Below are 27,952 nucleotides of genomic sequence, written 5' to 3'. Positions count from 1 at the left end.
CAGGGGATACGGGTTCGTGCCCCGGTCCGGGAAGATCCCACATGCCGCGGAGCGGCTGGGCCCGTGAGCCATGGCCGCTGAGCCTGCGCGTCCAGAGCCTGTTCTCCGCAATGGGATAGGCCACAACAGTGAGAGGCCCGCGTACCGCAAAAAAAAAAGGAATGGCTGTTTGTTCAGTGGCCCAGGAAGGCATCAGGTGGACTCTAGTTCCTTGGCAGCAATCCCAATTAAGGTGTATTGTTTATCAGGGGGCCAATTAAGAAGATGGAATTAAGAAGAGGTCACGCCCTCTATTAAGGAGTAGTCTGAACCTGGGGAAGCAGTATGATGCCGGGGTTAGTGGGGTTCTCCTGGCCGCCCCTGGATGGAGCCTCTCATGGCCATGCCCAGATGGAGAAAGAGAATGATGGTTTTTGTACCTCTTATTAGACAGCTTTTGTAAAAAGTATTTTTAATTTTAAAAAAGGTGTCTGTTTGTTTTAAGTAGTATAGTCTGAAAGGTCAAGATGTCGCATAACTAGCCCCAAATGTTAGCTCTTTTGGTTACTGTGACACAAAAAGGAGGAGGAATGGGCTACAGAGCCAGGTGACATGCGAAAGCATTTAGTGGTGCGTGTAGCTAGTCAAGCGCCCTATTCAGCACTGATGCAGGCAGAATTGGGGACGGTGAGAGCACAGCCAGGGAAGCCCAAGCAGACACCGCTGGCCGAGTGAGCCTCTGCCCCCAGGGCTGTGGGAGGTACGGGGACAGTGGGCAGGGGTAAGACTCCACCCAGGAAGCGGTGCTGCGATCATCCCCATTTCGCTGCAAGGAGAAGCGGGTGGGGCACAGGTTAACTTGCCTACGGAGCCACAGCTTACAGGCAGCAGGTGCTTTCAACCATCACTTTTAACTATAAGCTTCATCTGTGGTTTTGGTTCCTTTTTTTTTTAAACATATTTTGCAAAATCGGTTTCAAGAGCTACCAAATTTCATCAAGCCAAGGTCTAAACAAAACAACCTGTAAGGTCCCCACCATCCTGACTCACTGGGGCTGTACGGATTTCAGCACCTTTTAGCCCCGGTCCTATCCCAGTCCCAGGCAAACTGAGACAGTTGGTCGCCAGACTCGTGGCTCACGTTCGAACACACCGACCAACAAAATGACCCCGCCCCCAAGTGGCCAGAAAGACCCTGATGGCGCTCCGACCTTCTACTTTTCTGTTGCCGCAGCCTGTGCGTCCTGAGCTGGCTATTTCTGCTTTCGGAGGGATGTTGTCTTACACCCTCCCCCCCCACCCCAGAGTCTTCAGTCTTTCAGGGCTCCCAAAACGCTGCGGGGCGGGGTGGTTGGTCCCCACCCCAGCGGGAGGCCCACGACCAGCCGGGAGGGGCGCGCGGCGCTCGGAGCGCCCAGGGCCGGGCCTCTGACCCGCGCAGGCGCAGAAGCGCCCTCCGAACTCCGGTTTCATGGATTCCCAGTCCAGCTGCGTGGTGGTGACCGGTAAGACGACTTTTCTGCTTTTCCACTTGCTGCTGCTTTTAGCCTGACCATGGAATGCGCACTTGCCTGATCCTGGTCATAAAGTTCCCTCATGGGGGAAAAAAGAGTGGCAACTGGTGGTTCCAATAATTCCAGATGGAGCTAACTTCCTGCTATGCCCTATTAAAAAAAAAAAAAAAAAAAAAACAGGGGACAGAGAGGCTTTTCTGTTTCTGTCCTGTCATTCACTTCAAATAACCCTTGAGTGGCATACACAGTAGGTGCCCACATGTGGCTTAGGCTCAGACCTTGTCCTTCAGCCCATCAGGGGGGAGGCAGAGGCTGGCGCCGTCTGTCCGAGTCTGGGGCCCATGTGGCCTCCACTGGGGTACAGCTGCATAGCAAGGAAGGGGGAGCAGGGGACTCAGAAAGAACAGAGCCTAATAAGGCTGAGACAGTCCATCTACAGTGCCCACCCCGACAGGGGCACATAGCTCCCCTACAAAACTAGAGGGCTTTTAGCCACCCAGGGAACTCTAAGCACCCTCTGAGAGCCACCAGTTAGAGACTTTGAACCCCAGAAGGTCAACTCAGAAGGAATGGTAGCCACCCACTCCTGCCTTTCACCAGCACATTCAAAATCAACCCCAGACACCCCCAGTCGTTGTCACAGCTGGTCCCTGGAGGGCTTGATTTCTTCACAAAGCTCTTTATTTTTAGACACATTTGGCATATTTTAAGTTTTTTGAATTGTGTTGGATGAAGGAAACATTGAAGAGAGAAGGGTTCCTGTGTGTGTGGAAAACTGAAAGTTACCTATCTTAATATTTTCAGACTATAATCAAACTCCTGTTAACCTTCTGAGAAAAAGAAAGTTCTTTCGAAAACCTTTTATCTCCCTTGTTCTCATTTGTGTTATTTTGGGTATTAGAGATTGGTTCAGATTACCCTTGAATTCCTAAGGAAACTGTACCCCTGATAAATGTGACACTTGTCACAAATGAAATATGAATATTGAAGCACCAGGGCAAGCCTTAGACTCACATCAACCCCTGCCTCTGTCCTGTCAACTTGTGGTTTGCTGGCAAACTCTGGATTGTTTGATGAAGTACCTGATAATGAGCTGCGATTTGGGAATACTCACTGGCTTCCAGAGTGTGGCCTTCCTTTATTAAAAATGCTCTGAGCTGCTAAGGGCAGTCTTTTCATTTAATTGGTTTTGCTTCACGTGTAAATCTCACTAAGACAATTGGCACGTAGACAGATGGTGGGGGAACAAGGGCTCTGACAAACTGCCTTAAGATCAAGACATTCGGACTGGCACCAAATGATGACGATGGGAGAGTGAGAAAACCTGCCTCCCTCCAGAGGGCCTCTCTTGATTCCAAGAGATTTCTCCAGCCCCTTTTCACAAGTTCCACTCGAGGGCCTGCCAAGTTTAAAGTGTAAGGTTTGACCCTGCAAAACAAGAGCTTCAAACCTTCATTTGCTGAGTTGTTTTGCCTAATTGAAAACAGATATGAAATGATCTGCATACACTGATCTGAATATGATTCTAAAGCAGCATGTGATTTTTTCTGGTGTCACTGCATTTTTAGTATTCCTACAGTCATCCCAGGAGGTACCTGATTTCTCAGTGATTTTTCCTTAATCTCAGTATTTTCCTTTTTTTCTTTTTCTTTTTTGCTCGGCAACTCCAGTCTTATTTATTCTGTAAGATTCAGTCAAAGTCAGAAAACACCACTAGCTTCCTGGGACATCGTGTCCCAAACTTTTCTATTCCCTGAGAAAGTTTCACCCTTTGTGAGTCAAACTTGCTAGTGCTCTAGACACAGAGGTTCCAGAATTTCAGAGGCACAGCCCTCTCCGGAACTGACTTCTGCTCTAAAGACCTGAGGTCCGGGGTTTGGGGTGGAGGTGAGGTTTCAGAGGTAGGTATTTAATCGTAGCTCCTCCCCATCTCAGAATCTGATGATTTGAGAAATACATCACGGGAATCAGATAGATGGAACTCAAAACGTCAGCTGGGTTCCAGGTAAAGCTGAGCTGGAGAAAGTCACCTCTAGCTGCAGCCCAGTGCCCACCCTGAAGTGAGCCCACCAGTCACAGGCCCACTTGACAGCGGCTGACCTCCCCTACAGGGGCCAGGCAGGAACTGTTGAGCTCTGCGCGTGGGCCACACTGAAGGAGAGATGAAGCAAGAGGCCCCCAGGGTCCCGGTCCCTCCTCCTAGCCACACCATCCTAAAAGGCTTGTGATGGTTAATTTCATGTGTCAACTTGACTGGGCCACGGAGTGCCCAGATATCTGGTTAAACGTTATATGGATGTGTCTGTGATGGTGTTTTTGGAAGAGCTTAGCATTTGAATCGGTGGGCTCAGTAAAGCAGTGCCCTCTCTAGTGTGACTGGGCCTCATCTAATCCGTTAAGGGTCTGAATAGGGTCTGAATAGAATAAAAAAGCAGAGGAGGGTTGAATTCTCTGTCTGAAGGCATGATCCGGCACATTAGTCTTCTCCTGCCCTCAAACTGGTGCTCCTGGGTCTCGGGCCTTCAGCCTTGGACTGGAATTTACTCCACTGGCTTTCCTGGGTCTCCAGCCTGTGGCTCATAATCACATGAGCCAATACCTTATAATAAATCTCTTTCTATATATATGCAGATATATATATATATATACACACACATACATACCAGTACAGACCTCTCAATTTCTGGAGAGAGAAATAGAGGCCTAAAGTACACATGAAATCTCAACATGGAAAAGTAAGGACAGGGCCCCTGACTGATAGGCATGGTGCCCAGGCAGGGGGGTTGGGGCTGAGAAATGGTGGCATCAAATGATCAGAGAGAATCAGGGCAGAGTGAGGGTCTAGCTGGAGCCCATCCCACGCTGCCCAGAGAGACAGTATAAAAGGATTTAGCATTTGTTTAGCATCTACCAGCTTCTGGAAACAATACGTGCTGTACATGGCATTGTTTAATCTGTCCAGAGGTCCCAGGAGGTATGTAACTATAACAACTATGAAGGAGAACGCTGACACTGCTTCCTGTGTTTGAGGCAGTATTGCAAATGCTCCGTTTTATTCATTTAATCTACACAACAACCCTTTTAGGTTATTATAATTAGTGTGCATTTTACAGATGAGAAAATCAAGGCACTGAAGCTAAGTAACTTGCTCAGCGTCACCCAGCTGCTAAGTGGTGGGGCTGAGATGCAACAACAGAAGCCTGAACCCAGACACTGAGGTCTCTGACCACTCTTGGCTGCTGTTGCGCCACGGCCTGAGCTTTGGCGGGGTCACTGCATGGTGTGGGTGCCGTAAAAATAAGCAGCTGCAACACTGAGAGGGTGATGGTGTCCTTCTCCCCAGGCAGCAGGAAACATTTCCTAAGCTAGTCTCAGAGGAGGTTTGCTGTCCTCCCCAAAGCAAAATTCTGTTTAACTGCGTTTTATTAGAAATCTTCATTGCAATTAAATTACATAATAGTACACAGTGTAAATAAGTGTTCCCAGTTATAGGAACAAGCCCTTCCGTCCACACACCTCATCCAGAAGCTCCTTCCCAGAGTGAGGCCTCTCCTGGGTCTCACCTTGACCAGGCTCAGCCCCTCCAACCTCTCTGCCTCCTCCTCCCCCATGAAGTCCTGGGTCACCGCCACCTCCTCCAGGAGACTTCCCTAACCACCTCCACCCATCTTCTCTCCCCCCTCTGTATTCTGATCCTAGTTGTTGTTCAAAGCCTTGCTATTCCAAGTGTGGTCCAAGGGCCAGTAGCATCAGTACCACTGGGGAGCTTGTTAGGAATTCAGAATCTCCAACATCACCCTAGACCTGCCCAATCAGATTCTACGTTTTAATAAGATATACATGTGTATTAGCATTTGAGAAACGCTGGACCAAATCTCACACTTTCTTAAACTTTTAATTTTGAAATAATTATAGATTCACAAGAATTTGCAAAGAAAATGTATAGACTGGTCCTCTGCATCTTTCACCCAGCCTCCTCCAATGTTAACATCTTCAATATCAAAGCTAAGATACTGATATTGGTATAACTCAGTGTGTATGTGTGTGTGTGTATGTGTGTGCGCACATGCATGCATAACTCTATGTGATATTATCACGTGTGTAGCTTTGTGTAACCACCACCGTCAAGATAAGTAACTGTACCAACATCACAAGGCTCCTTCGAACTACCCCTTTATAGCCACACCTACCCTTTTCCCCCATCTCTAACTCCTGGTAACCATTAATCTGTTCTTCATCTCTATAATTATGTTTATAGATGTAAATTATAATTTACAAATATTGTATTGGGTTGGCCAAAAAATCCGTTCAGGTTTTCCCATAAGAGCTTATGGAAAAACCCGAATGAACTTTTTGGCCAGCCCAATGTAAATGGAATCATGTAGTATGTATCCTTTTGAGATTGGCTTTTTTTCACTCAGCATAATTCCCTTGAGCTTCTTACAAGTTGTTTATACCAATAATTCCTTCACTTTTTTTTTTTTTTTTTTTTTTTTTGTGGTACACGGGTCTCTCACTGTTGTGGCCTCTCCTGTTGCGGAGCACAGGCTCCGGATGCACAGGCTCAGCGGCCATGGCTCATGGGCCCAGCCGCTCCACGGCATGTGGGATCTTCCCTGACGGGGGGCACGAACCCGTGTCCCCTGCATCGGCAGGCGGACTCTCAACCACTGCGCCACCAGGGAAGCCCTCCTTCACTTTTAAAGCAATTTTTTAACAGCTTTATTGAGATATAATTCTCATGCTATACAATTCACTCATTTAAAGCATACAGTTCAATGGCTTTTAGTAGTCACAGAGTTATGCGTTTCTCAACACAATCAATTGAGAATATTTTCATTACCCCAAAAAGAAACTCAACTCCCTAATTCTCATCCCCACTCCCCCACTACACACACACACACACACACACACACACACACACACACACACACAGAGTCAAGCTCTAGGCAACCACTAATCTACTTTCTGTCTTTATAGGTTGCCACTTCTGGACATTTCACATAAATGGAATCATACAGTTTTGTGACTGGCCTCGTTCACTGAGCATGTTTTCAAGGTTCATCCATGTTGTAACATAACACTTCTTTTTATTGCCAAATAATATGCCATTGTATGGGTAATACCATATTTTGTTTATTCATCAGTTGATGGACACTTGGGTTGTTTCTACTTTTTTCTTTTCACTGCTGAGTAGTATTCTGTGATCTAGATGAACCACAGTTTATTTAACCTTTCACTCATTGAAGGACATTGAGTTGGTTTCTAGCTATGAGCTATTACAAATAAAGCTGCAGTGAACATTTGTGTACAAGTTTCTGTGTGAAAATAAGTTTTCATTTCTCTGGGGTAAATGTCCAGCAGTGCAAGTGCTTGGAAATCCACTTTCAATTTTAAAAGGAACTGTCAAACCATTTCCCAGAGTGGCAGTACCATTACATTCCCACCAACAATGTATGTGTGACCTAGTTCCTCTTCATCCTTGTCAGCTTTGGGTGTTACCAGGATTTCTATTTTAGCCACCCTGAGAGAAGTGTAGTGACATCTCATTGTGATTTTATGGCTTTTTTAAAAATTAATTAATTTATTTTTGGCTGTGTTGGGTCTTCGTTTCTGGCAAGAGCTTTCTCGAGTTGCGGTGAGTGGGGGCCACCCTTCATCACTGTGCGTGGACCTCTCACTATCGCGGCCTCTCGTTGCGGAGCACAGGCTCCAGACGCGCAGGCTCAATAGTTGTGGCTCACGGGCCCAGTTGCTCTGTGGCATGTGGGATCCTCCCAGACCAGGGCTCGAACCCATGTCCCCTGCGTTGGCAGGCAGACTCTCAACCACTGCACCACCAGGGAAGCCCTCATTGTGATTTTAATTTGCATTTCTCTGATGGCTAATGATGTTGAAATGTTTTTCATGTGATTATTTGCCACCTGTATATCCTCTTCAGTGAAATGTTTCTTCCTGTCTTTTGCCTGTTTTCTAACTGGGCTGTCTTTTTTTTTCTTTTTAATTAATTAATTTTTTATTTTTGGCTGCGTTGGGTCTTCATTGCTGCATGTGGGCTTTCTCTAGTTGTGGCAAGCGGGGGCTACTCTTCGTTGTGGTGCACAGGCTTCTCACTGCAGTGGCTTCTCTTGTTGCGGAGCACAGGCTCTAGGCGCACGGGCTTCAGTAGTTGTGGCATGCGGGCTCAGTAGTTGTGGCTCGTGGGCTCTAGAATGCAGGCTCAGTAGTTGTGGCGCATGGGCTTAATTGCTCTGTGACATGTGGAATCTTCCCAGACCAGGGCTCGAACCCATGTCTCCTGCATTGGCAGGTGGATTCTTAACCACTGCGCCACCAGAAAAGTCCCCAGACTGTCTTTTAAAGTTGAGTTTTGAGAGTTTTCTTATATGATTTACATACAATGCCTTTGTCAGATATGTGATTTACAACTGTCTGCAGAGTATCTTTTCATCCTCTCAGCAGGGTCTTTTGCAGAACAAAAGGTTTTCATTTTGATGAGGTCCACTTTATCAGTTTTTACTTTTATGGATCACGCACTTGGTGTCAAGTCTATGGACTCTTTGCCTAACACTAGGTCCCAAGATTTTCTCCCTTTTTTTTCCCCAAAAAGTTTTATAAGTTTAGTTTTTACATTTAAGTCCATGATCAATTTTGAATTAATTTTTGTATACAGTGCAGGCTGAGGGATCCATTTTTTTTGCCTATAGGTGTCTGATTTATCCAGCCCCATTTGTTAAAAGGCTGTCCCTCTCCATTGAATTGCTTTTGCACCTTTGTTAACAGACGACTGGGCATATTCACATGGGTGTGTTTCTGGTCCCTCTACACAGCATGCATTTTAACTGGACATGTGTGCTCACACCTTCTCGAGCCCTCCTACTTGGTGATGGATCAGCCCCACATTCCTTTAGGGCCCCCCTACAATGCCTCACACAAGAGGACTTGGAAAATGCTTCCAGACGGGCAAGGTAGCAAGCCTCCACAAGAAAGGGGGTGTGTGGAGTCCTTGATGGCCCAGGGAATCACAAGAGGTCCCCAAGGAGGTGCGGGAGCAACACAGAAGCAGAGACACCTCGGCCCAAAGCACGGACTGAGGAAACCAGGCTTTCTTTGGTTTCAGGTTTTGGGCCCTTCCGGCAGCACCTGGTGAATTCCAGCTGGGAAGCAGTAAAGGTAAAAATCCTCTAAGCCCAGACCCAGGAGCGCACGACCCAGCTGGTTCCTTCTGTGGTTCTGAGAAAATCCAGCACGTAGGCTCCTTGGTGACCAGATCCACACAGGAGGGGAGAAAACACACACTGGATGCCCTGGGACACGAGCTAGCTTTTTGTCCTTGGGTCGTGACTCACCTGCCGATAGGGGGCCCATCTGGCTCAGTGGTAAAGAAAACAGGCTGAAGGGACACCCCTGGGAAGGATGGGGAGTGGCCCAGGAAGGCTCTGCTGCCCTGAGAGCTGGGAACCCCTTCTGGCTGTGGAGTGTCAGGAAAGTCACTGCCCCCAGCCGTGGTGTTCTCATTCATGACATGGGAGAATAATAGTGCTGATGTTACAGGGTCGTTCTGAGGAGTAAAAGAGGTATGTGTGTGAAGCAAGTAAGTCTGTAAAAGCAGCTTTTTTAAAGCATAGTGCCTGGCACAGGGTAAGAGCTTAATACATGGTTATAATTATAAACAACATGGCTTCATTTTTAAGAAAGCAGCCAGGAGAGAGCATGTCCTCAGACAGGGCGTGAAGAGGGGTCTCATCCGTAGAACAGAGCTCTCCTCCCTGAAGCAATTGCCCCACTCCTACCAGTCCCCACACGGTGTCATTTAGAGGCTCAGAGCACAGCTGGCTACTTATTCACACTTGACCATCAATTTCATGCTTCTGTTGGATCAAGCCAAAGGTAGGATCTTGAGTCTGTTCTCAGAGTTACCCAGTCAAGCTGAAAATGCAGCAAAACCACTTGAATCATGCGTTTGCAGCCACCGTAGCATTCATTTTTTAGCCTGTCCACACAGACGCGGTCAAGGAAACTCTCCACTCTTGAGTTAGAACTTGGGTTTTTTTCAACCAGGAAAAAAACTCAGAGAACCCCAGACTCACTGCCAAGACTCACTGCTGCACACAACATGCCAGAAAGGCCAGGTCAGGGCTTTATGAGTTCCTGGGTGTTTGCAGCCAGTTCCTCGAAAAACAGGACTTTTTCTGCTGAATCCCAAATGGGCCCTGAGTCCTTCTTTTTGTGCCTCAGTTTTCTTATCTGTAAAATGGGAAGGTTGTGATGACTACAGGAATTAACACACATAAAGCCCTCAGAGCATGGCAGGGCAACTGCTGGTTCTCACAAATTTCATTCTTATTACTAAGAAGCTATTCTACCAGTCAGTTTTCTCAGTTGCGGGCAAATAGAATTGGACTTTGGAGATCCACACAGGAAATGGAATGAGGGAGGGGATTATTTTGTAGACTCAAGATTCACCAATAAAGCTGGAGAATCAGGGCAGAAGGGCAGAAACAGAAGCAGGCTGGGGGTTTCCAGGAAGAGGTAGTAGAATGGCAAACTAGGTGCTCTGAGCGGCCCTTCCCCTGTAGATAAACTAGATAAGATAGAACTTCTGTGCATTGCTGGACACGTAGTAGTAAAGGAAAGCCCATATACGTCATGCCATGCACAGAAATACATCACACATACCCAGGGCTGCAGCCTGCAGGGGTGAGGGTCAGCACCCCCACCCTAACACACAAAAAGCAGGGGGGCACGTGCCATTATCAACATTGTTTTTAGCAAAGGGGATAGAATGAAACCAAGGCTCTTACTGTAAGCCAGACCCTTGAAAGGAGATCCTGTGGTCTCTAGCACCCCTGACTCCCAGCAAAGCATATGCAATTTCTCTTGAGGGTTTAAAACCTTAGATTTTCCACAAACTAAGATAAACTAAACATTTATTTCCAATCAAAGATCACCAAATATTCAAAGAAACAAACTACCCTCAGTAAGAATGAGCAAAAGCAGATTTAGAACCTCAAAAACTTGAGGTTTTTGAGATATTATCAGACAATAGATATTATCAGACAATAACATAATTATTGTTATTATGTTATAATAACATAATATTATCAGATATTATCAGACAATAACATAATTATATATGGAATGCTTGAAGAAGTAATGATAGAATCACAAAAACTATCAAAAGATTAGGCAAATTGAAAAAGGGAGTAGTAGAGCTTATAGAAATTTAAAACACAATTGTTGAAGTGAAGAATTTAACAGATGACTTAAAAGACAGTTTAGAATTATGCTAAGTGAAAGATGCCACTCACCAAAGACCACATATTATATGATTACATTTAGATGAATGTCCAGATGAAGCAAATCTACTGAGACATAAAGTAGATTAGTGGTTGCCTAGGGCAGGTGAGTGGGGGATTGGGGGAAATAGGGAGTGACTGTTAATGGGTATGGGTTTTTTTTAGGGTTGATGAAAAGGTTCTAAAATTGACTGTGGTGATGGTTGCACAACTCTGTGAATATACTAGAAGGCAATGAATTATAGACTTTAAATGGGTAAATTGTATGATATGTGAAATACATGTAAATGGCAGTTTAGAAACAGATAAGAAAAATTAATGAACTAGAAGATAGCTCTGATGATACTGTTTAAAGGGCAGCATAAAGAGATGGACAAGGAAATGAAAAAAGAAATTAAGAAATATGGATAATAAAATGAGATATTTGAACATATGTTTATTTGGAGTTCCATAAGGAGAGAATGAATGAAATAAAGCACTAGCCAAAGAGGTAATGGTTGAGACTACTGCAGAATTGGATGAAAGACATAAATCCACAGAGATAAGAAGTATAAACTATACCAAGCAAAAACAAATAAAATCAATGCATATACACATCATAGTAAAACTGCAGAAAACCAAAGACAAGGAGATTTGAAAGTAGTCGGGGAAAAAGACAGGTCACCTACAAAAGACAATACAATTAGACTGAGAGTAAATTTTTCAAAAACAACAATAAAAGCTAGAAAACAGTGGAGTAACATCATCAAAATGCTGGAAAAATATTGTCAACCTGAAATTGCATACCCAGCAAAATTATTTTTCAAAACAAGGATGAAATGAAGACATTTTCATTAAAGCAAGCATCAAGAGTTTACTACCAGCAGGTACAACCCTAAAGGAACATGTAAAGGATATCATTCAGAAGGAAGGAAAATTATCCCAGAAAGATGGTGTGAGTTGCAAAGAGGAATTGTGAGCCCAAAGGTAAAATCTAAACTAGCATTATTTGTTAATAATGATAATAATAATAAATGGCTAATTGTAAGTTTAAAAATAAAGGATTGAACTAAAATATAGGACAATGAAGGCATAGAGGTTAAGAGGAGTGATTGAAGTTTAAGTCTTCTAAGGCCCTTGTATAGACAGGCATCCTGATATCAAATTCAGACTTTGTTAAATTATATATATTTATATTTATATATAATATATATATTAATTGAAGTATAGTTGATTTACAATGTTGTATTAGTTTCAGGTGTACAGCAAAGTGATTCAATTGTATATATGTATATATATAGCTGAATATATATGTATATTCTTTTTCAGATTCTTTTCCATTATAGGTTATTACAAGGTATTGAATACAGTTCCCTTTGCTATATACAGTAGGCCATTGTTGTTTATATATATTATATATATAGTGATGTGTATCTTAATCCCAAACTCCTAATTTATCCCTCCCCACCTTCCCCTTTAATAACTGTAAATTTGTTTTCTATGTCTATGAGTCCATTTCTATTTTATAAATAAGTTCATTTGTATCATTTTTTTAGATTCCACATATAAGTGATATCATATGATATTTGTCTTTCTCTGTCTGACTTACTTCACTTAGTATGATAATCTCTAGGCCCATCCGTGTTGCTGCAAATGGCATTATTTTATTCTTTTTATGGCTGAGTAATATTCCATTGTGTATATGTACCATATCTTCTTTAAGCATTCATCTGTTGGTGGACACTTATGTTGTTTCCATGTCTTGGCAATTGTGAATAGTGCTGCTATGAACGTTAGGGTGCATGTATCTTTTTGAATTAGAGTTTTCGTCTCTTCTGGATATAGGCCCAGGAGTGGGATTGCTGGCTTATATGGTAACTCTATTTTTAGTTTTTTAAGAAACCTCTGTACTGTTCTCCATAGTGACTGCACCAATTTTTTCCCACCAACAGTGTAAGAAGCTTCCCTTTCTCTACACCCTCCCCAGCATTTATTATTTGTAGACTTTCTGATGATGGCCATTCTGACTGGTGTGAGGTGGTACCTCATTTTAGTTTTGATCTGCATTTCTCTAATAATTAGTGATGTTGAGCATCTTTTCATGTTCCTGTTGGGCATTTGTATGTCTTCTTTGGAGAAATGTCTATTTAGGTCTTCTGCCCATTTTTTGATTGGGTTGTTTGTTTTTTTGATATTGAGCTGTATGAGCTGTTTGTATATTTTGGAAATTAATCCCTGTGGGTTGCATCATTTGCAAATATTTTCCTCTAGTCTGTAGGTTGTCTTTTCATTTTGTTTATGGTTTCCTTTTCAGTGCAAAAGCTTTTAAGTTTAATTAGCCATTTGTTTCTTTTTGCTTTTATTAACATTAGGAGATGGATTCAAAAAATATATTGCTGCAATTTATGTCAGAGAGCAATCTGCCTATGTTTTCCTCTAGGAGTTTTATCGTATCTGGTCTTACAATTTTATAGTGTCTGGTCTTTTATGGTCTTTAATGCATTTTCAGTTTATTTTTTTATATGGTATTAGAGAATGTTCTTTTTTTCTTTTCTTTGTTTTTTCAGCCACACCACACAGGCGGCATGTGGAACTTCCCCAGCCAGAGATCAAACCCACGCCCCCTACAGTGGAAGCATGGAGTCTTAACCCCTGGACCACCAGGGAAGTCCCAGGAGAATGTTTTAATTTCATTATTTTACATGGAGCTATCAGGTTTTCCCAGCACCACTTATTGAAGAGACTGTCTTTTCTCCATTGTATATTTTTGCCTCCTTTGTTGTAGATTAATTGACCGTAAGTGCAGGGGTTTATTTCTGGGCTTTCTATCCTGTTCCATTGATCTATATGTCTGTTTTTGTGCCAGTACCATACAGTTTTGATTAATGTAGCTTTATAGTATAGTGTGAAGTCAGAGAATATGATTCTTCCAGCTCCATTCTTCTTTCTCAAGATTGTCTTGGCTATTCAGGGTCTTTTGTGTTTCCATACAAATTTAAAAAAAATTTTTGGTTCTAGTTCTGTGAAAAATACCATGGGTAATTTGATAGGGATTGCATTGAATCTAGATTGCCTTGGGTAGTATGGTCATTTTAACAATATTGTTTCTTCCAATTCAAGAACATGTTATATCTGTCCATCTGTTTGTGTCATCTTCCATTTCTTTCATCAGTGTCTTATAGTTTTCTGAGTACAGGTTTTGTTTCCTTAGGTAGGTTTATTCCTAGATATTTTATTCTTTTTGATGAAATGGTAAATGGAATTGTTTCCTTAATTTCTCTTTCTGATGTTTCCTTGTTAGTGTATAGAAATGCAACAGATTTCTGTATATTAATTTTGTATCCTGAAACTTTACTGAATTCATTGATGAGCTCTAGTAGTTTTCTGGTGGTATCTTTAGGATTTTCAATGTATAGTCATTGCAAACAGTGAAGTTTCACTTCTTCCTTTCCAGTTTGGATTCCTTTTATTTGTTTTGCTTCTCTGATTGCTGTGGCTGGGAATTCCAAAACAATATTGAATAAAAGTGGGAAAGAGGGGCATCCTTATCTTGTTCCTGATCTTAGAGGGAATGCTTTTAGATTTGCACCATTGAGTATGATGTTTGCTGTGGGTTTGTCATGTATGGCCTTTATTATGCTGAGGTATGTTCCCTCTACGCCCACATTCTGGAGAGTTTTATCATAAATGGATGTTGAATTTTATCAAAAGCTTTTTCTGCATCTATTGAGATGATCATATGGTTTTTATTCTTCAGTTTGTTAATGTGGTGTATCACATTGATTGATTTGCAGATATTGAAAAAATCCTTCCATCCCTGGGATAAATCCCAATTATATATGTGTGGCAAAATTTCAAGAGTAACTATGAAAGAGTAGAAATAGAGTATATGGTTTCCAAGAGAGCAGGGAAACAAAACAGAATAAGGAAAAAATGAACAAAACTTTAATCAAAGGGACCAAAAAATCACCCCATAGGAAACAAGGTAGATGAATACACTGTTGCTGTCCAGCTGAATACTAGTTATTGTAGCTTGTCCCAATGGCACTGGCTGCTGCATACTCCCAGTGGCATTATTGTTACCCTGGAAAGATGGATGTTTCTTCTATCAGAGAGATTTGCTCCTGATTCAGAGTCAAAGATGAGTGCGCCTGATTGGTTGATCCTGACCTGGCCACAGTGAGACTGACCTTTTCAGCATTTGTGGGGGGAGCCAGGCTCTATCTGCCACCAAGACCCCAATATTAGGGGTTGCCCCAAATCAGAGGAAGGCCAAAGAAATACCAATGTTGATATGGATATAAAATACTAAGTCAACTCTTCTTAGTTCAACCTATATTTATTCAGTTCCTGATTTGGAAGACAGTCTACTAACACATGAATCTCTTCCTGTTCCTATTCCACCCCAGCCAGGTATACTGCAGTACAATTCTGACACTAACCCCCTGGAGTACACACAAATTTCACAGATTAAGGGCAAAGTTCTCCACAAGACTGCCCCCGCTTCAGACACCAGCTGCATTTCAGGGGTCCTCAGGTCACCTGTGCTTTGGGAAAATTCAGGAATTTTCATGACCCCCACAGTTTTGATAATTTGCTAGAATGACACACAGAGCTCAGAAAAGCACTAAACTTACAATTGTTTAAAATAAAGGATACATATGGGTTGAATTCTGGATGGGTCGCAAATGCAGAAGTTTCATGCCCTCTCCCCATGGAGTCAGGGCGCATCACCCTTCTGGCACATCAATGCATTCATCAACCAGGAAGCGCCATGGAACCTCCACATGCAGAGTTTTTATTGGAGCTTCATTGTGTAGGCAAGGTTGGTTAAATCACTGGCCATGTGATTGAACTCAGTCTACTTCAGTCTACTTCCAGTCTACTTCCCCTCCCTGAAGGTCAGGCAGCTGAAAGTCCCCACCCTCTAGTCATGTGGCTGGCTTTTCTGGTGGCCAGATCCCATCCTGCAGCTTTCAAGGGACCACCATGAGGCACCCCAGCAGCATAACAAAGATACTCCTGTTGCTCTGGAAATTCCAAGAATTTTGAAGCTCTCTGCCTGGAACTGGAGACAAAGACCAGATATACTCTTTCTCATATCACAGTTCCCTAGAGGGGTTCCTGTGTAGGGGGAGGAGATGGCTCATGAATAAGATAATTATAACCCAGAGCAGATTCTGAGAAGTGCTACATTATGAGACTCTGAAGAGGAAAAGATTAATTTCATTCTGGAGAACGTATGAAAGAAAGGAACCTAAAGCAAAGTGAGAAAAAGCTGCACCCCTGTGAGGTCACTGGGAAGGCCATCTGGAAGCAACAGTGAAGGACAGGATAAAGGCAAGAGGGAATAAATTCTCTAAACCACCATGCACTGGGTGCTCCAGACACTTCATGCAGAGTGGCTTGCTGAATTCTTCCTACAGTCCAAAGAGGTTGATACTGTTATTCCCATTTTGCAGGTGAGGAAATGGGTGCTCAGAGGTTGGCTATCTGGCCTGGGGACATGTGCCATGAAATGGCCATGCCTAGATTCCAGTCTCAGGTGGTCCTGCTGAGTGAAGTCCAGGTTCAGCCCACTTGCCTCGCTCTTCCCCTGGGGGAAATTAACACTTGGTTCAGAAGAAGAGGACCTCTTCCAGCACAAGAATGGCTTTTAGGGAATTCCCTGGCTGTCCAGTGGTTAGGACTTGGTGCTTTCACTGCCGGGGCCCAGGTTCAATCCCTGGTTGGGAAACAGATCCTGCAAGCTGTGTGGCATGGCCAAAAAAAAAAAAAAGGAATGGCTTTTAAACTTCTTAGAACTCAAGAAATATCAAGACCCACTGCCCAGTGACCCAGGGGTGAGCAAAGTGAGGCTATTCACCCAAATGCCTCAGCCCTACATCCACGTCATCATGGCTGGCTTTCTGTCATGAGTTCATCTTTACCGTCTTTGAAGCTCTCCCGCCAGTGCCTGAGACACAGACAAGATGATCTGCTGCTTGGTCTTCTTGCTCACAATGTGACCAGAACAGAAACCTTCTTACCAGCTGATGAGGAAGCAAACCCAAGCCCAGCTTCAGTGCCCTCTGCCACCCATTTGCCTTCTCCACGGGTCCCTGCTATCCATCTCTAGCTTCTTCTTTCTCCTTCTTTCTGGTGTTGTGCTCCAGGGCAGAGGCACTGGCAGTCTCTTTAAAGGTTACTTCACTCTCAGTCCTCAGACCAGGCTCTCTTCCTGCACCATCTATGGTTATTCAGTGACCTCCACTAATGTGTGTGTAGACTCCGCTCAGTGTTAGACCTTCTGATCCTGGTTTGGGACCTCCCTGGGAGTATCCACTGAAAGTGCCAGCATATGGCCAACAGAGCATCCGTCGTAAGGCTAATCATCTAAGTGGGGTATTAAGACAAAGGTCCAAGCTAGTTCAGATATATACATTGGACCCATTATACAGATACAGAAACAGGCTTAGATGGACTAAATAATGCACAAGAGGGCACACAGCTCCCAGAGTCAGTATAAGCAGCACACTGTGGGGACCAGCATCAACATACCCCCATCCCCACAGAGGGCCTGGCCTGAAGCAAGCCTTCCAGTGGCTATGTGTTGACTGGATACGTGAATGATTGTCATTCTTTTCTATCCTCCTGCATCCTCCCACTGGAAGTCAACCTTGTGAATACCAACGTCTCATGAGTGCCTACTCCATGCCAGGCATTGTAAGTGGGGATGTATGAAATGATAGAGAGGGAAAAGAGTGCAGTTCTACACTCAACAGCATTTCACCTCTGAGATTATTTCACCTCTAAATAATAACTTGAATGCATTTTTGTTGTGGTTGCTCTTAAATGGAAGATTGTTTTAAAAGAAGGAAAATACAGAAAAATAATATAAATGCTGAAAGTTCCCAATGAACAAAGGCATCTCCTATAAACTCCCAGAAGGGTGACTTAACGCTGTTTACCAACAGCATGTACCAAAGACTTTAACACTAGGCTGGCCTGTGCTGGGCACCCTGCCCTCCCCAGTCGTAAGCCTCATCCCCTGACTGATGCAATAGCTGAGCATTATCTCCTGGTTTCTGAACACTTTCATTTTGGAGCCAGTACCACCTCATATTCTTTCAAAAGAAATTATGTCCTGAACTCTTTTAGAAGCGCCTGAGCCTGGAAAGGCAGCAAATAAAACAAGGGTTTTGTAAAACACACCCTGGGTCAGTTGGGCTAGGATATTATATAACTGCACTTACAATAAACCCAGCCTGGGGGGCCAAGAGATCAGAGCTCTTGCCAGATTTGATCAACTTGATATGCAGAATAGCTTCTCTATACTCCAGAGATGAGGTGGCTTTGTGCCTTTCTTGCATGTTGCTTTAAAAAAGCATAATAATAAAGAACAAAAGGCAGTGAATCAGAAGAGAAAAAGAAGCACCAAGCTGAAGAATGCTTTAGAATGAAGGATGAGTTGTGCAGACCACACTCAGGGACAGGCAGGTTACTGCTTGCCTTTCCAAGTAGAAGTAAATTGTTTCTTTTGATTCTGCTTTATTTTCTTTCCTAAAATCCCATGATAAAACTTTTTCCAACCTAGGGGAAAACGGACCATACGTATGACAGACAGTTTTGGACATTTTTCAAATCTGGCCCGCAGTGGGGTTTGTTTTGTTTTCTTGATTAATACAGGAAGATCTGGGATAAAAGTCACCAGCATGAGGATACAAGGAGACCCCAACATCTCCCTGTAATGTGCAGGGACCTCACCTGTGATAGCAACCAGCTCAGTGCCAATCATTTCCAGGGCAACCACTTGGATGGGTTGTGTGGAATTTGACCTCGAAGGCTGGATAACCCCAACTCACTTGAACCCTTTTTCATGATTTCTTACACCTTATTTCTTTAATCCGGTGACTGTGTAGTGTGAACCCATCTTATGGGTTGGAAGAGAAGTAGCCATATTACTGTCCCCAGTTCATGCTGGCCCCTGTACAGCCTGAAGTAAGACTGTCCTTGTATCCTCATTTTGAAATGGCACAAGGATATGGAGAATATGTGAGCCTATGATGAAGAGCCTGGCCCTGGGCAGAAGGCTTGCTCCCATAGCAGTGGGAGCCCACACAAGCAGCCTGGCCGCAAGGGCCACCCCCCGAGGATGAAGAGGAAACCCACACCTCGGTGGAGGAAGCCCCTCCCAGTCCGTGCTCATGAGGAGTGTCTGCTGTAGCTTCACAGCCCTCCCTGTAAACCGTGCTTTTATTAAGCACTCAGGCAAATGCATTTAGTCTGCTTATCTGGAGGAAAACCTGACATTTACAGACAAGTGAGTCAAATGTTTACTTCTCATTACACCCTAAATCCATCCCCACATTGACAGGACGACAAATCAGAAAAAGCAGAGTAAGATCTTTTAAAATGACACCAGCACCTTTCCAGTGTCTTACTGGCGGTCCCCCACCCCCACCCCTGCCCCCAGCAAACGTGGAGTCCTCAACTCCCTCCTGGTGCCAAAGTAGAGCAAACTCTCTGACTGGTGTTCTGTGTGTTTGTTTGTTTGTTTGTTTTTTGCGGTACGCGGGCCTCTCACTGTTGTGGCCTCTCCCATTGCGGAGCACAGGCTCTGGACGAGCAGGCTCAGCGGCCATGGCTCACGGGCCCAGCCGCTCCGCGGCATGTGGGATCTTCCCGGACCGGGGCACGAACCCGTGTCCCCTGCATCGGCAGGCAGACTCTCAACCACTGCGCCACCAGGGAAGCCCTGTGTTCGTTTTAAATTATGTTTTTATTTAAAAATACATTGAGATGTACAGAAAAGTTGTGAAGATAGTACAGAGAGTTCCCATATACACACTCCCCCACCACCAGTTTCCCCTATCATTAACATCTTACACATCATACATTAGTATGGTACATTTGTCACAATGAATGAACCAGTATTAATATATTATTATTAACTGAAGTCCATAGTTTATTCCGATTTCCTTAGTTTTCACCCAGCATCCTTTTCCTGTGCCAGGGTCCCCTCCAGGTGGCACATTACACTTAGTCCTCATGTGTCCTTAGGCTCCTCTGATCTTTGACAGTTTCTTAGAGTTTCCTTGTTTTTGGTGGCTTTGACAGTTTTGAGGAGTACTGGTCCAGTATTTTATAGACTGTCCTTCAATTGGGATCTGTCTGATGCTTTTCTCATGATTAGACAAGTAGGCTTGGGGAGGAGGAACAGAGGTCAAGTACCATTCTTATCCCATAATATCAGGGGCACATACTGTTGACGTGACTGATCACCGTTGACGCTGACCTTGATCACCTGGCTGAGGGAGTCCTTCCCAGTTTCTCACTGTAAAGTTGCTTTCTCCCCCTCTTTATACTTCACTCTTTGGAAGGAGATCACTCGGTGCCGCTCACACTCAAGGAGGGAGGAATTATGCCCCCTTGAGGACAGAGGGTCTCCATAAATTGTTTGGGATGCGTCTGCGTGGAAGATTTGGCTCTTCCTGCCTCACCTGTTGATGTATTTATGTAATCATTTCTTTATGTCAGTATGGACTCATGGATAATTTTTTATACTTTGGGTTATGGCTTGCTTCCTTATCAAAGTCCATCTTCTCCTGAAACCTTTCCCACCTCCTATACTATCCCTGCTTACTAACACACCTCTTCCAAGGGAAACACAAGATCCCACATTTCATTTTCCACCATTGAAAGTTAGACTAAGATGGGCACTTTTTTAAATTAACTGCATTCCTTTTATATATAAATCTGCTTGGGACTTCCCTGGTGGCGCAGTGGTTAAGAATCTGCCTGCCAATGCAGGGGAGATGGCTTCAATCCCTGGTCCGGGAAGATCCCACATACCGCAGAGCAACTAAGCCTGTGCACTACAACGACTGAACCTGCACTCTAGAGCCCGCGTGCCACAGCTACTGAGCCCACGTGCTGCAACTCCTGAAGCCCACATACCTAGAGCCTATGATCCATAACAAGAGAAGCCACTGCAATGAGAAGCCCATGCACCGCAACAAAGAGTAGTCCCCATTCGCCACAACTAGAGAAAGCCCGTGCACAGCAACGAAGACCTGGTGTAGTCAAAAAAAAAACTGCTTGTACTCCTGTCCTTATCACATCACTTATCATATTTCATTGATGCAAAGAGCCATTTCCTTTTTTTTTTTTTTTTTTTTTTTTGTGGTACGCAGGCCTCTCACTGTTGTGGCCTCTCCTGTTGTGGAGCACAGGCTCCGGATGCACAGGCTCAGCGGCCATGGCTCACGGGCCCAGCCACTCCGCAGCATGTGGGATCTTACCGGACCAGGGCATGAACCCATGCCCCCTGCATCGGCAGGCGGACTCTCAACCACTGCGCCACCAGGGAAGCCCCACTTCCATTTTTTTAAACATTTTGGCATCCTGAAATCAGACAAATCTTACAGTCAATTCTATCTTACACTTTGTTACAGTTGAGCAGAGCTTTTGCTTTCTTGGTGGTTTATACAATAATGCTTTGCGTTCGCTCTCTGGGCTCAGATTTGATGAAATACATCATGTCTTTTCTGGATTACACACTCTGTCAGCATAGGAAACACTCTGGCCTATTTATCTTGTTCTGTGGAATCCACACCAGAATCTTGAGGGCTTTAGGGTTGTATTTGTGTTGCCATAAATATGATGAAAATATATCCTGCAACACTCACAGTCTAACACCAGAGAAAAGTACACAAACAAGTGTGACCCTGGAGATCAGGCAGCAGAATGTCAGCTTGAACTGGGATTCAAAGACAACCCTTAGCTTCTCTGGGGAGGGACAGAGCTTTTGGAGAAACAAACAAACAAACAAATGAAAGAGGCTATAAGCAATGGTTTTTCTCATCTTCATCCTCACATCCACATTAGAAGCATGTTTCACATTTTGAAAAAACATTGGCATTACATTAGGGATGCTACACCTGGGATTCCAAAACCCATGGAGGTCCTGGTGGGCCTGAAGGTTGTGAGCCAATTTGAGACACCATTGATGGGTCCCAGGCCTCTGAACTAACATCTAAGCACAAGTAATCACGCTGCACCCTCGACCAGCCTTGGTAAGGTTGCACTTCTCTGGGATGCTCCTGACTCTCCCAGCTTTTGGTCCCACCCCCCTCACAAGCTGCACCTTCTCTCTGGGCAGGAAGATATGCTGATGCAGTGTTTCCTCTCTCACAGGCATTTGCAAAAATATCTAGACAGGGACTGTTGAACCCAAAGCATCTATGGAGGTGAGATTTCAGGCCCTGGGTTCTCCAGAGATGGGGATGTGGCTGGGGAGCCGTAAGATGCGTTCGGGGTAGCAGTCCTCAGGCAGCATCCTGGCTGGGGTCATCCTCTCTTTTGCCCATTGTAAGATCATTCCTATCCTTTATCCATCTTGGTAACTATGTTCTAAGAGCTCATGATTTGGAGACAATTACATAGTAAGCAGCCAGTTAATCAAGACGACATAGCCCTAAACATTTTTGTTGTTGTTGTTGTTGTTGTTGTTGTTGTGTCTATTTATTTATTTATTTTTGGCTGCATTGGGTCTTCATTGCCACACCTGGGCTTTCTCTAGTTGGGGCAAGCGGGGTCTACTCTTCGTTGCAGTGCACGGGCTACTCATTGCGGTAGCTTCTCTTGTTGTGGAGCACAGTCTCTAGCTGCGCAGGCTTCAGTAGTTGTGGCACAAGGGCTCAGTAGTTGTGGCTCATGGGCTTAGTTGCTCCACGGCATGTGGGATCTTCCTGGACCAGAGCTCGATCCCGTGTCCCCTGCATTGGCAGGCGGATTCTTTTTTTTTTTTTTAATTATTTATTTATTTATGGCTGTGTTGGGTCTTCGTTTCTGTGCGAGGGCTTTCTCCAGTTGTGGCAAGCGGGGGCCAGTCTTCATCGCCGTGCACAGGCCTCTCACTATCGCGGCCTCTCTTGTTGCGGAGCACAGGCTCCAGACGCGCAGGCTCAGTAGTTGTGGCTCACGGGCCTAGCTGCTCCGCAGCATGTGGGATCTTCCCAGACCAGGGCTCGAACCTGTGTCCCCTCCATTGGCAGGCAGATTCTCAACCACTGCGCCACCAGGGAAGCCCAACCCTAAACGTTTATGCCAATAATAACAGTGCCTCCAAAATACCCAAAGCAAAAACTAATATAACTGTAAGTCCTATTATTCCACAGTTATAGAGATTTTAATATTCCCCTTTCAATAATGGATAGAACACATAGATGGAAAAATCAGCAAAGATACAGAAGACTTAAACAAACTATCAACCAACTTGACCTAATTGACATTACAGAACTCTCCACCCCAAGCAGAATACAACTCTTAAGTGCATGTAGAACATTTACCAAGATCAACCATATCCTGAGTCATACGACAAGTCCGAATAAATTCAAAAGAATTGAAGATACACAAAGTATGTTCTCTGACTGCAGTGGATTTAAATTAGAAATCAAATACAGAAAGATATCTGAAAAATCTGCATATATTTGGAAATTAAATAATACCCTTCTAAATAAGCAATGGATCAAAGAAAAAATCAGAAGCAATATTATAAAGTCTTGAAATAAGTGAAAGTGAAAACACAGCATATTAAAATTTGTGGCATATTGCTAATGCAGAACTTAGGGGGACATTTGTAGCACTGAATGACAATATTAGAAAAGAAGAAAGGTCCCAAGTCAGTGAACTCAGTTTCTACCTTAAGAAACTGGAAAAAGAGCAAATTAAATCCAAACCAAGGAGAAAAAATTAAATAATAAAGATCAAAGCAGAAATCAGTGAGCTAGAGAACAGAAAGATAGTAATGAGAATCAAAGAAACCAAGAGCTGGTTCTTTGAGAAAATCAATAAAATTGATAAACCTCTAGCCAGAGGATCAAGAAGAGAGAGAGAGAGAGAGAGAACATAATTCCTGTTAATTTTTAAATTCATTTACCACTGCCTGGCTTCTAGCCCTGGTTCCACACTCAAGCTACTCCCATCAAAGTCACTAAAGACCTCTTTTTCTTTGCCATTTTACTTGACCTCCCTGGGGTCCTAATAATCTTTATGGTAGACACAGTATTGTTATTGTTCCCATCATACAGGTAAGGAGACTGAGGCCCAAGCTGACCAGATCCTCCTTTCTTCTCCCCTTCTTGGTTCGAAAGGTTGCTGTTAGGATTTAATCAAATAAAATAATAACCTGTAAAGTTTTAGCTCAGTTCGTATCCTTACTAGTTCCTCAAAGATACATCAAATAAACACCAGTTAATCACAAGCTTCCCTTTTCAAGACCATACCCTCTTCCAAACAGCTGATATCCTCAGACCCTGGCCACCGGAAAAGTCTGTACTCACCACTGTCCCTGCCTCTTCCCTAGTTCCTGGTAAAATAACCACATTTAGATTGTTCTGGATTTGCAATACAGAATTTTTGTGGGAATAATTGCCATCCAAAATTCTTCTCTTTAGAAGAAAAGAACTTCTCAAATCCTGAGACTCCTTCAGTAGGCCAGAAGCTCAGACACTGTCACCTTTCAGATTCCCTTGCTGTCGTCTCAAAGACAACTTCTAGATCTTGATGCCACAGAACTCCAGAAGGCTTTTGGATATGGAAAATGGGAGGGACTTCCCTGGTGGCGCAGTGGTTAAGAATCTGCCTGCCAGTGCCCGGGACACAGGTTCAATCCCTGGTCTCGGAAGATCCCACATGCCGTGGAGCAACTAAGCCCGTGCACCACAATTACTGAGCCTGCGCTCTAGAGCCCGTGTACCACAGCTACTGAACACACGTGCTGCAACTACTGAAGCCCATGCACCTAGAGCCCGTGCTCCACAGCAAGAGAAGCCACTGCAGTGAGAAGCCCACACACTGCAACGAAGAGTAGCCCCCGCTCACCACAACTAGAGAAAGCCCGCGCACAGCAACAAAGACCCAATGCAGCCAAAAATAAACAAAATTTAAAAAAAAAAGAACATGGGAGACTGTTAAAATCCCTACCTAGTTATTAACCCTGTCTGAAAGATGGAGATGTCAGCCTGACCTAAGTGATTTACTGTGAATTTAGTCTTTCTTCAGACTGTACTTTTTAGTCAGGTTAAAAAATATTGGTGGAAAAGAGTGATGGGGAATCAACACATATTTTTTAACTGTGGTAAAATACACGTAACATATAACTTAACCATTTTAAACATACAATTCAGTGGCATTTAACACATTCACATTCTTTTTTTTTTTTTTGAAGAAGGACATCAGCTCAGCTTTCATTTATTTATTTATTTTTGGCTGTGTTGGGTCTTCATTTCTGTGCGAGGGCTTTCTCTAGTTGCGGCAAGTGGAGGCCACTCTTCATTGCGGTGCGCGGGCCTCTCACTGTCGCAGCCTCTCTTGTTGCAGAGCACAGGCTCCAGACGCGCAGGCTCAATAGTAACACATTCACATTCTTGTGCAACCATCACCACCATTCATCTCCAGAACTTTCCACCATCCCACACAGAAACTCTGTACCCATTAAACTCTAACTCCCCATTCCCTCCTCCCTGGTAATCACCATTATACTTCCTTTCTCTATGGATTTGACTATTCTAGCAACCTCACGTAAGTGGAATCATACAATATTTGTCCATCGTGTCTTGCTTATTTCACCATAAATCTTTATTTCTGCCCACATTTGCCACTGAACCTGGCCACCTTCCCTCCCCCATTATATTCTTCTCTGTATCTGTTGCTTCTCTCTTTTCTGTCCTGGTCTCCAGTTTGTCTCCAGCACCCAGCACAGGCCTAGAACTTGGCAGGGGCAATTAACATTCATGAAGGAATATCACTGTTAATGAAACTACATTCCCGAGGAAGCAAAAAAATATACATCTCACTTTTAACAATGTGCTTTGTTCTGTTTTCCAGTTACTAAGGAGCAATTACATAAGATCTCCAAAGATCACCAAGAAACACAGAAAAATAGATTGTAATTCCCCATCTAAAAAGAACCCCAAGTGTAGTGCATGTCCTCTCAATCTTCACTGTCGTGTTCTGGGTTGGGTATCTGTTGCTGCAATCAAGGCAGCCCAGGACTTAATGGCGTCAAACAACCACCATTTTTTTATCCTTCCTGGCTGTGTGGGTCAGCTAGGCTCAGCTGGGCAGCTCTTCTGCTGGTCTTATTTGGGTCTCTTTTGTGGTTGTAGTAGGAAGGAGGCTGGGACAGGATCACGGAGCTTGGCTTGGGTGCTAGGACAGCAGACCTTGCCACAGGAGGTCTCCCCACAGTGTAGCCTAGGGGAGAAGCTGCTAAGCCCTCTTATGGCTTAGGCCCTGAACTGGCTGAATTATGGTGGGAAAATGAGTTCAGGCCAGCTCGGGCACACTGTGGGAGGAGATGACACCAGGCTGTGAATACCAGAGGCATGCTCCACTGGGGACTGTCTTAGCTCCAGCTGCTATAACAGAATACCATAGCTGGTGGCTTAAACAATAAATATCTATTTTTCACAGTTCTGGAGGCTGAAAGTCTGAGATCAGGGTGCCAACATGGCTGGGTTCTTCATGAGGGCCCACTTCCTGGTTATGACCTCACAGAGTCTTTCCTTGGTGCATGTATGCAGCATGCAGACAGAGTTCTAGTCTCTTCATGCCCTTATAAGGTTGCTAATCCCATTGTGGTGGCCCCACCTTCATGACCTTATCTAGACCTAATTATCTCCCAAAGGCCCTATCTCTATATACTATCACGCTGGGAATAAGGGCTTCAACATGAATTTTCAGGGGACACAAACATTCATTCCGTAACTGAAGCCACTGAAATCGAGTAGGACCCTGCTGGGCCCTCTCCAGCACAAAAGCCCCTCCATGTTCCGTGTTTCTTGTTTGTAGAAAAAGGCTTTCATCTCCTAGGCCTTCCCAGAGTTCCAAAGAGCAGATTCAAGCAGTTACTAATTAGGAAAGTGAGGGAATGCAGAAACATAGGAAAAGCAGTCAAGAACAAAAATTAATAATAGCTTAAACAATAGTTCAGCCATAACACAGAGTCCTAGTTCCTCCTCAAAGGGTATACGTAACAATCTGACGCAAATCTTTGTGCTGTTCTGCAGAAACTAAGACTCCCTACCCAGGTGGAGGATGGTGACTACACACTGACCACAAGCCCGTAGACCCAGATTGGCTAGAACCAGAAAGTTAATAATTAAGATTCCTGAAACACCACCCTGTTACCTCACCACCAAGCAATCAGAAGAAATTCATGCCCCCTGCACCCCTCACCCCAAATGTTGCCTTTAAAAATCCTTCCCTGAAAGCCATCAGGGAGTTTGGGTCTTTTTTTTTCTTTTTTTGAAGGAATCATATAAAGATCTTGTTTATTTTTTTAAAATAAATTTATTTATTTATTTTTGGCTATGTTGAATCTCTGTTGCTGCGCGTGGGCTTTCTCTATTTGTGGCAAGTGGGGGCTACTGTTTGTTGCAGTGTGCGGGCTTCTCATTGTGGTGGCTTCTCTGTTTTTTTACATTTATTTTATTATTGTTGGCTGCATTGGGTCTTCGTTGCTGCGCATGGGCTTTCCCTAGTTGTGGTGGCTTCTCTTGTTGTGGAGCATGGGCTCTGGGCACACGGGCTTCAGTAGTTGTGGCCTGAGGGCTCAGTAGTTGTGGCTCATGGGCTCTAGAGTGCAGGCTCAGTAGTTGTGGTGCACAGGCCTAGTTGCTCCGTGGCACGTGGGATATTCCTGGGCTGAAACCTGTGTGCCCTACATTGGCAGGCCGATTCTTAACCATTGCACCACAAGGGAAGTCCAAGTTTGGATCTTTTGAGCATGAGCTGCCCATTCTTCTTGCTTGGCCCTGCAGTAAATGCTGTACTTCTCATCACTACAACCTCGTGTCAGTACCAAACTGCCAAGTTCGGTTTGGTAACACCATCTTGGAGATATGTTACCACATATCCACATAACCCTTCTGAAGGGTTATACCAATTCCCCTTTGCAGTAGCAGTGAATGAGAGTACATGTTGCTTCATTACACACCCCAACACTAGGGTGTTATGGTTTCTAAAATCTTTGCCAGTTTGATTAGTACCACAGTGTTAATATAGATCCTATTAAACCAGCACCCTTAAATCAAGACAAAGGTCATTGAAAGGAGTGGAGAGGTATCATTAACTCAATTCCTTTGAATTTCCTGACTGGTCATTTTTTTTTAGGAACTGAAAATAATCTTCATA

General features: G+C 44.0%; 1 protein-coding gene across 6 annotated transcripts in view; it reads left to right on the top strand.

The window, feature by feature from the left end:
* The first annotated feature begins 1,291 nt into the window (after window positions 1–1,291).
* PGPEP1L (pyroglutamyl-peptidase I like) overlaps window positions 1,292–27,952 on the top strand; it is a 48,772-nt gene continuing 22,111 nt past the window's right edge. For 2 of the 6 annotated variants that reach the window (XM_060155831.1, XM_060155822.1), the window contains exons 1-2: window positions 1,292–1,484; window positions 8,614–8,666. In XM_060155831.1, the coding sequence (XP_060011814.1) occupies window positions 1,451–1,484; window positions 8,614–8,666 (87 nt within the window). In that variant the 5' untranslated portion in view covers window positions 1,292–1,450. Of the gene's footprint in view, window positions 1,485–8,613; window positions 8,667–21,967; window positions 22,003–27,952 lie in introns of those variants that run through there. The other 4 variants (XM_060155863.1, XM_060155862.1, XM_060155841.1 and 1 more) reach the window with 4 other exon arrangements.

This window comes from Lagenorhynchus albirostris, chromosome 1, assembly GCF_949774975.1.
Source record: "Lagenorhynchus albirostris chromosome 1, mLagAlb1.1, whole genome shotgun sequence".
Taxonomy (NCBI): Eukaryota; Metazoa; Chordata; class Mammalia; order Artiodactyla; family Delphinidae; genus Lagenorhynchus; species Lagenorhynchus albirostris.
This window is presented reverse-complemented; position numbering and strand designations above follow the sequence as displayed.